Source organism: Seriola lalandi, unplaced genomic scaffold, assembly GCF_002814215.2.
Source record: "Seriola lalandi dorsalis isolate HSWRI2012SDOR001 ecotype SW California unplaced genomic scaffold, Sedor1 jcf7180002055007, whole genome shotgun sequence".
NCBI lineage: Eukaryota > Metazoa > Chordata > Actinopteri > Carangiformes > Carangidae > Seriola > Seriola lalandi.
Genome location: NW_019525550.1, coordinates 49,772 through 59,552, shown reverse-complemented (window position 1 = coordinate 59,552; position 9,781 = coordinate 49,772). Strand labels below are relative to the sequence as shown.

The 9,781-nt window shown below is 43.2% G+C and overlaps 1 protein-coding gene across 7 annotated transcripts in view; it reads right to left on the bottom strand.

The window, feature by feature from the left end:
• Window positions 1-9,781, bottom strand: part of mylka (myosin, light chain kinase a) — a 55,430-nt gene that overhangs the window by 13,558 nt on the left and 32,091 nt on the right. For all 7 annotated transcript variants that reach the window (XM_087171489.1, XM_087171494.1, XM_023397276.2 and 4 more), the window contains 3 exons: window positions 8,373-8,432; window positions 955-1,002; window positions 273-400 (listed from right to left, as the gene is read on the bottom strand). In XM_087171489.1, the coding sequence (XP_087027615.1) occupies window positions 273-400; window positions 955-1,002; window positions 8,373-8,432 (236 nt within the window). The remainder of the gene's footprint in view (window positions 1-272; window positions 401-954; window positions 1,003-8,372; window positions 8,433-9,781) is intronic.

Sequence of the window (9,781 nt, the reverse complement as noted above, 5' to 3'; positions counted from 1 at the left end):
ACAAACACACACACACACAAACACACACACACACACACAAACACACACACACACACACACACACAAACACACACACACACACACACACACACACACACACACACACACACACACACACACACACAGGACGTCAGGGCCACCGTAGACCGAGTTCAACACAGTATATCACTAACTACCAGCTCAGCTTTTCCCAGCATGACAGCACCTGCTGATAAACTATCAATAACCGCAGCCTCTGTGTGTGTGTGTGTGTGTGTGTGTGTGTCTCTCACTGGTTTCCTGAACTTCAGCCAGGTGCAGTTGATGGGTGGAGCTCCAGAGAACTTGCAGTGGATCTCCACCTTCTCTCCAGCCAGGATCTTCATGTCCTCCGGGAACTGCAGGATCTGAGGGGGCAGAGCTGCCAATACAGATCAATAATCAATTATCAATCAGAAAAACAGAAGCAGAGAGAAGAGAATGAAAGAAGCGGAGGTGAACTCAGCTGTTCTGTCCTGGAACCAAACTTCATTAATTTATTAGAAATTTAATCCTGAGTAATCCTGAGTTCACACTGTTACACTAGAGTTAAATAAATAGTGATGACAGGTGTCGGCAGCAGGTGCTCATGGGAGCTGTAGTGAAACTTGTTCTTTAGTTACATAGTCTCAGCTGCCCAAAGGCACTTCAGCAGGAGACAGGGGGACTTGAACCTGCGTGTGGAGGATTGACAGAGGTTCACACTGAGCTGGAGCGCCAGCAATAATAGTTGTTGTGTGACACAGATTAAATCTGAGCAGCAGAAGTCGAGATATTCTGGTTTGTAGTCCAAAAACACTGGATCCTACAACTCCCATAATGCACCTGGATAGTGTCTTTCATTAGAGGCCCTCAGCCAGGTAAGCAGCTTCTTTTACTGACTTTATATGACAGAGTTTTACAGTGCAGGTGTTTGTTCAGACAGGTGTGTGTCACCTTGTTTCGGGGGGGTCTTGGGAGTCGGTTTCTTTATCCTGGCTTCACCTGATGGGAACAAACAACAGACAGTGAGAGAATCGAACCTGTAAACTGTGATGACCTGATGTTACCAGATGTTTTGATGATGTGACACATGTTCATGCAGCAGTAGTGTCGACTACAGTGTAAATATAAAGGCTGTACATGTTTGTATATGAGCTGAGCAGCGGCAGAAGAAGAATGTGAGACAGAGTGAGGACTCATGTGGATGGAGAGCGTCCGATGACCATATATGGACAACCTAAAAATAGTTCCTCAGGATGCAGGAAATAGTGGTTGGAGGTTTTTATTTATTCTGCAGAAGAAGAAACAGATGAAACTGAAGAGTCTGAATCTGTCGTCAAACCCACAGTTAGAGAAGAAACTGTGTTAAAGTATGTCGTCCTCTTCTTCTCTCAGCCCCCCCCCCCCCCCCCCCCATCAGAAACATTTTCCGACACAGTTATTTCTGCTCAGAGAAAAACCAATCAGTCTGAGTCACCATCAAATCAATCCCTAACAGTAACTAACAGATCAATCACTAACAGATGAATTACTATTAAATCAAACAATAGAACATCAATCCCTAACAGATCAATCACTATTAAATCAATCACTACTAGATCAATCATCAATTTGTGTGACGATGCTGACACGTCTCTGAAAGTCTGATCCAGATCTCTTTGGTCTCTGTGCTGTTGAAAAGGTATTTATGGGTCAAGTTGGGGTTCAGGTGTTCCACAGGTATGTCTCAGACCTCTGAGTCCTGAGGGGAGGGGGGGTCCAGAGCTGGACCGGGTCCTGGATCATACCAGAGGTGATAAATATAAACCCACAAGAAGGATCAGGTTTCAGGGACTGAGCTGCTGTCAGACACTCAGTCCTTTATTTACTGTGCAGCCCCCATCAAACACGTTCATATGGACACAGTCTGAGCTAATCAGGAACCAGGTCCAGACACATGGTAAAGGTCAGAGGTCAGGTCTGTGCTCTACTGTCTGTTTTGGTTTGAGGGAAAGGTCAGAGATCACCAAAGCCTTTTCATTAGGGACAGTTCATATTCAAAGGTAGTGTTGGTTCAGTTCTGGATCTAGATCCAGGTGAACTCACTTTACAGCTGGTGAGAAAGACTCAGACCAGAGCCGGTCATGATCCTCTTGGTCCAACCGAACCAGAATCACACAGCTGTTCACAAGCCCACGTCTTTAAACAACATGGAGACCTGATGGTCGTGGACTCAGACTCCCAGTCCTCCTCGAGTCTTAAACCAGTTACTGAGACACGAAGAAGAACGGGTGGAACAATCAGATACGTCAAAACAACTTTTGATGTCTACACAGATGGGACTGTGGATGTGAACTGGTCTCTGGATTTGAACTGGTCTCTGGATGAACTGGTCTCTGGATGAACTGGTCTCTGGATGTGAACTGGTCTCTGGATGTGAACTGGTCTCTGGATGTGAACTGGTCTCTGGATGTGAACTGGTCTCTGGATGAACTGGTCTCTGGATGAACTGGTCTCTGGATGAACTGGTCTCTGGATGTGAACTGGTCTCTGGATTTGAACTGGTCTCTGGATGTGAACTGGTCTCTGGATGAACTGGTCTCTGGATAAACTGGTCTCTGGATGAACTGGTCTCTGGATGTGAACTGGTCTCTGGATGAACTGGTCTCTGGATGTGAACTGGTCTCTGGATGTGAACTGGTCTCTGGATGAACTGGTCTCTGGATGTGAACTGGTCTCTGGATGTGAACTGGTCTCTGGATGTGAACTGGTCTCTGGATGAACTGGTCTCTGGATGTGAACTGGTCTCTGATGTGAACTGGTCTCTGGATGTGAACTGGTCTCTGGATGTGAACTGGTCTCTGGATGTGAACTGGTCTCTGGATGTGAACTGGTCTCTGGATGTGAACTGGTCTCTGGATGAACTGGTCCCTGGATGAACTGGTCTCTGGATGAACTGGTCTCTGGATGTGAACTGGTGTCTGGATGTGAACTGGTCTCTGGATGTGAACTGGTCTCTGGATGAACTGATCCCTGGAGTTACAGTCCAGATCCACCTCCTGAATGAAGCTTCATTCTCAGCACTGACACATTTCTCCTGACAGAATGAGTTTTAATCAATAGTTATTTTCTTCTGTCTTTATTGATTATCCATGTTGTGATTAGGAAGATTAAAGATCTGATTGCTTCAGTAGTGATGTGGATATATGTGAGGTTTGATGTTAAATGAACAGCTGATACTGAACAACACACAAGATTTTATGACTTTAGTTAAATAAAGTTGTAAAACTCAGTCGTATTTACACAGAGACTGTCAGTGTACTGTCAGGGTGAGGCGTTCACTGTCACTGAGAACGTCTGGAAACGTGATACACTTTGTCACTGCAGGTGGAAAAAAGGTCACAATGTTGATGGGGGTGGGGAGGTCGGGGTGATGGTGCTGTAATGAAGGATTGATGGTTGACTGTTTAACATCCTCCATTACTCTGTCATCACACACAGACAGTAAGTGTGTGTGTGTGTGTGTGTGTGTGTGTGTGTGTGATGTATAGCTGTCACATCATCACCTCCTCTCCGGATGGACACCAACTATGTGCTAACAGCGTGAGGAGCGTTTGATTTGTGAAGTGTGGCTTTAGCTCGTAGCTTTAGCTTTAGCTCCCATCCTGCAGGGTCACTTGGTGCACCTGACACCCACTGCTACGCTCTGATTGGCTGTCTGAACTGTCAATCACAGTCTGGTCTGCAAAGTTAGGACAGAAGCTAAAACTGAGAGCTGTTTCCATGGTAACCATGATGCTCGGGTCTTTTCTCTTTTTTCACTTTAATCAAATCTAAATAAACATATTGATGAATCTGTATGAACAACTGATCTATAGACTAAATGACGAATCAGCTGATCGTTTACTGTGCTCCTGAGTCTGACACCGGAAAATGTACTGAAGTATTAAAAGTAAAAACTCTAATCATTAGATTATTATCAGTGATGCGTTAAAGTAACGGCAGGTGGAGTTTATTTAAACTATTTTATATTTTTATATTTTAAAGTAACTGTCAGATGAAAGTCCAGTTGACACCAACTGAAGGGGAAAATAATCTGACAGCAGAGGTCACATCAGGTCACAGTGAGATGCACACAAACAATAACAAACACACACACAAACTCAGCTTTTGTTTGTCTGAAGAGGATCAGTCATAAAGCTGCTAAAACCCTGTGACCTTTGACCTCAAACTGTAAAGGTTCTCATCAGGATATAATCATGTAACAACTTGTTTGTAACACATTATACTGTCGTTATAATCAGCTACAGAAACAAAGTGTTCAGTCTTTGTTCTACATGTTTTATATTATCACAGCTGTTTGACTGATTACAGTCTGTTAGAAACATCTTTATAATGTGATCACACATGATACATGTTTCAGCTCTGAACACTCAGATCTGTTAGCTCAGCAGATTCCGCCTGTAAAAGTTTAAAGTCTCTGTTTAACTGAAACGCTCCACAGATAAGAATCAGAGGCTCTTATTGTGACAGTGTGTCTGTCTCTTCCTGGTGTGTTTGTTTGGATGGAGATGTTCCTGAGGGGCAGCAGACTGGGTGGAGTCTGACCACAGACTAACAACCTGCAGCAGAAACACATCAGATTCTTCAGATAATGATTTACTGACTTTCTCATGCTCGGGGTCAAACTGTTGTTTCCTTGTGCTTCATCGCTGATCTGAATAATAAAATCATCTGTAGAAATCAGAGCGCTCTGAACAAACAGACAACAAACATTTCATCAAAACCTCCCTGGATCGGGCACTATCCCGATCCTGCAGGAGTACTGCTGAAGAACACAGTGACCCAGAACAGTACAGAACCTTTTCAATCCAAGATAGATCATAATAATCTCATCATCTGTAGATATCAGGGTCCATGTTGCTCCCAAATCCACTAACACTGAGTAACTGCTAATACAAATGCTGAGTCCAATCCAGTTTTTATAACAGACCATAGTGGGGTGTTTTTGATAGCTGGTGTACTTAGAGCAAACAAACAAACAAACAAGGATCTGGGAATGCATCTGGATTTGTATTGTCAATACTAATCCATCAACACATTGGATCGGGTCTGATCCCGACTCTGCTGATAACAGCAACACTGACACACAGAACATTAAGCTTTTTATTCTGATCAGATCATAGATAATAACAGAAACACTCAGTGTTTACACAGTTGGTCTGATCCTGATCTTTGAATATCAAGTGTTCAACATCAACACTCAGTGTGATGTGACAGAAACAGAGTCTCACTGATAAACTGATTATTTTATTAACTGATTAATTAGTTGAACTTGTCTCAGTCAACACATCAGGAGTTTATGTATAAACTCAGTTATCAGATCTTTATCCAGGAGCAGCCTGGCTCTGTGGGAGGCGCTGTCAGTCAACTGGCCCACCTCTGTGATCCAGACTGTTGTGGTCCAGATGTTCATGTTCCACTCAGGAAGAATTGTTATAACTTTCCCTCTAGCGCCACCATCAGGTCACATTCACCTTTGTCCAGTACCAAGACCAAACACCTGCAAAACTAATCACATTCTCATCTGCCTCTGCTCTGCTTTGGGTTTACTGCTAACTAAGTTAGCATGCACTAGCTAAACTAAGATGGCAGTACGGCCTAATAAAGCTGCTAACAAGGCTGTGGTCCACTCACAATGTTATCTGTCTGATGAAAATATAAATATTCACCAATACATCATCAGCCTATAACTATAACTACAGCAGGATGTTAAAGTGAACACTAAATTGTCCAGTTGCTCATGTTCAGAGCTTCATCTTTCTGTCTGTAATCAAACCTCATCCGAAATTATTAATTTTAAAGCCTAAAGTGATTTTCTGTGGCGGGACACTGAGTGTTTTTGTCCAAATCAGGGACAGTCAGCGTGAAGACAAGGAGCTGCTTAAAAGGAGAGCTGCTCCACTGGAGACGTTTAATCTGTGGTGTGAAGTGAAACAAAGTCTGAGAAGGCCGAGTCGGGGAAACCAGGCCTTAAATGGAAGTGTGGGAGAGAGGCCACGAGGAGCTCTGAACCGTTTTATACCAGAACATCCTCCCTCCACCTCCCAGTCCTCCCCCCTCATTCCTCTGCTGTCAGCTCCGATCTGTTGGTAAAACTCTGCAGAGGACTCAGTGTGTCCCTGGTACGTCTCCTCACTTCAAATAAATGAGACTAACTTACGGGGGGTGGGGTGGGGGTGACCTTCAGAGTCTTGATGTCATGAATGAGTTTTCAGAAACAGAAGGGTTTCCCAGTTACAATCAATCATGGATGTATGACCCGTAAAATGCTTTTTAGAGGTAAATATGAGTCTAACACTCTTTGTTTTACTACCAAACAAGAAACAGCAGCTATAGCAGTGATATGTGCATGTTACATCCACAGGTAGAGAGAGAAATCACCTGTGAGTCTCAAAAACCATCCACCAGCAGCACAACACACAGAAGAAGTCCCATATGACACAGGTTTGTTTTCTATCATGAAAATCATAAGGCTAGTTCTGCTAACATTAGCAAGTAAGCTATTATAATTATTGACACCAAGTATTTTAAACTTCTGGCTGTTTGAACTGATTTTAATCCATTCACAAAACCTGGAAAATTTAGCTAACATGCTAGCTAACAAGCAAACAACATTTACAATATTTAGTTGTAAAGCACTGATGCAGCTAACAGCTACCAGCCATTCACCCATTACCTCACTGCAGAGTGATTCTTTTTCTATTATCATTATTAAAATGAGTCCTTCAGACACAAACAGCTTCTCATTTTTAGTCAACAACTGCTAACGTTAGCTTAACCTCAGGTACCATCGAGGTCTGAACGTAGCTTTTCCAACAGCCTGTAACTAATCACATGCTAACTTTCAGCCTCGGAGGTTATGAGTCAACATGCTAACGTTAGCTGCTCACATTAGAGCACAAACTTAAACAGTTTAAGACTCAAAACAGACTCGATCCTCCAAACCCTCTGTCTACACAGTGTCTGTGACTACAGCATGTGGGCGTGGCCTGTATCAGTCACTTCACCATCACCCACTGAATCCATACACACCATGTTTTTCTTGGCGCTATCGCTACCATCTTTGAGTAGGTGAAGCACTGAAGCAAGACAGTAACAGCAGGGATCTCTTAAAACATTCAGGCTCGAGAAGCTTGTTTCTAGCTGGAAGCATGTAGGACAAGTAGCGCTCAAACAAGGTACAGAAGAAGTGAACGATAATAAAGAGCTGAGGAAACGACAGAGTCAGAAATCACACCATGAATTCAGCAGCTTCCTGCTTCATGTCTGACTCTACCTGATCTGGACCAGAGAGCATGTCAACACACTGAGCTCTCAAGCCGAGGTATGCAGAGGACAACGCACACAGGAAGGACTGAGAGTCAGATCACAGAGATAAGAGCAGATTTTCCACTGAGAGGAAACATTAAGCTGCTGCAGCGACAGTCTGAGACCCTCTGATGTGCTGCTGCCATCATGTATGAAACATGGATCATATTTAGAATAAAAATGGAACTACTATAAAACATAGCGTTGGCTTTCTCCTGCAGTGATGAAGCTGAATCTTTGATCTGGTTGATATTTGTAAAAGCAAACTCAAGCCCTTCCTTATAGTCTTCCTTTAATTGAATTTATTCATATACTTGAAGCTGTTTTACAGGTATGTCCTTTTATTCTATGATTATATCTGGATTGTTTTATGGTTTCACTCACTTCCATCTCCTCTGTTTCAGGTTTTTATTATTCTATCTTTATCTTTGTTGCCCAGTCTTCAGTGTTTCCTCAGTGCAAATGTATAAGATTCTTAATAGCAAAAAGTGCTAATCAAATAAAGTCTGACTGACTGATTGATCGACTCTTCATCATCTTCATCAGATGGATTTTCACTATCATCAGAACTCCAGCACCAACCAGATCTTCAGTCTCGCATAAACAGTGGGACTGAGAAGGCCGAGTAACATAACGAGCCCTGATGTTTATCTGGGTTTAGTCAGATAGGAGTGTGTGTGTGTATGTGTGTGTGTGTGTGTGTGTGTGTGTGGGGGCAGCGGGGCTGATGGGAAACGTGGTCTTAATGTGGAGAGGAGAGCGGTGGTTTACTCTTATGGAGGCAGGAATAATAATCTGACAGTGATGTACGTACTGATGTTTCCAATGATACACAGAGACGCTTTAAATAGAAACCACCAACTCTGAGTGTGTGTGTGAGTGAGTTTGTGTGTGTGTGAGTGTGTGTGTGTGTGTGTGTGTGTGTGTGTGTGAGTGTGTGTGTGGGAACCAGTGCTCCCAGCCTGCAGCTCCTTATTGGGACAAAAGGAAAGAGGCTGCTGCTGCATATTTTGGAAACTCACTCTCTGAGGTCGGAGTCGACTTCTTGGACTTCTTGTCGGCCGGAGAGTTTTCTGTTGGGTCTGCAGAGGGCGAGAGACACAGAGGGAGAAAGAGAGAGAGAGACAGAGAGAGGATGTGATGTTAACAACAGCTGGAATCATCTGGAAACATCAGTCCAGCTCCAGTATCTTCACCTGATCTTTGTCGTAGATCAAAAGCTATGAGCAACCCGGGACCTCTTCATATAATTTTATTACCCATCATGCACTCTGTTAATCTTCCTACGCCTCCCTCTCACCTCCCTCCCCTTTGAAGGAAAACCAGAAATGCAGTCCTCATTAAATCTGCCCCCAGACTCACTCTGATCCTGATTGACTGCTGGTTAACATATCTGCTGGTTAACATGACTGCTGGTTAACATATCTGCTGGTTAACATGACTGCTGGTTAACATATCTGCTGGTTAACATGACTGCTGGTTAACATGACTGCTGGTTAACATATCTGCTGGTTAAAATATCTGCTGGTTAACACGACTGCTGGTTAACATGACTGCTGGTTAACATGACTGCTGGTTAACATATCTGCTGGTTAACATGACTGCTGGTTAAAATATCTGCTGGTTGACACGACTGCTGGTTAACATGACTGCTGGTTAAAAATATCTGCTGGTTAACACGACTGCTGGTTAACATGACTGCTGGTTAAAATATCTGCTGGTTAACACGACTGCTGGTTAACATGAGTGCTGGTTAAAATATCTGCTGGTTAACACGACTGCTGGTTAAAATATCTGCTGGTTAACACGACTGCTGGTTAACACGACTGCTGGTTAAAATATCTGCTGGTTAACACGACTGCTGGTTAACATGACTGCTGGTTAAAATATCTGCTGGTTAACACGACTGCTGGTTAATATGACTGCTGGTTAAAATATCTGCTGGTTAACACGACTGCTGGTTAAAATATCTGCTGGTTAACATGACTGCTGGTTAACATGACTGCTGGTTAACACGACTGCTGGTTAATATGACTGCTGGTTAAAATATCTGCTGGTTAACATGACTGCTGGTTAAAATACCTGCTGGTTAAACTATCTGCTGGTTAACACGACTGCTGGTTAAAATAACTGCTGGTTAACGCGACTGCTGGTTAACATGACTGCTGGTTAAAATATCTGCTGGTTAACATGACTGCTGGTTAAAATATCTGCTGGTTAAAGCGACTGCTGGTTAACATGACTGCTGGTTAAAATATCTGCTGGTTAACATGACTGCTGGTTAAAATATCTGCTGGTTAACATGACTGCTGGTTAACATGACTGCTGGTTAAAATATCTGCTGGTTAACATGACTGCTGGTTAACATGACTGCTGGTTAAAATATCTGCTGGTTAAAGCGACTGCTGGTTAACATGACTGCTGGTTAACA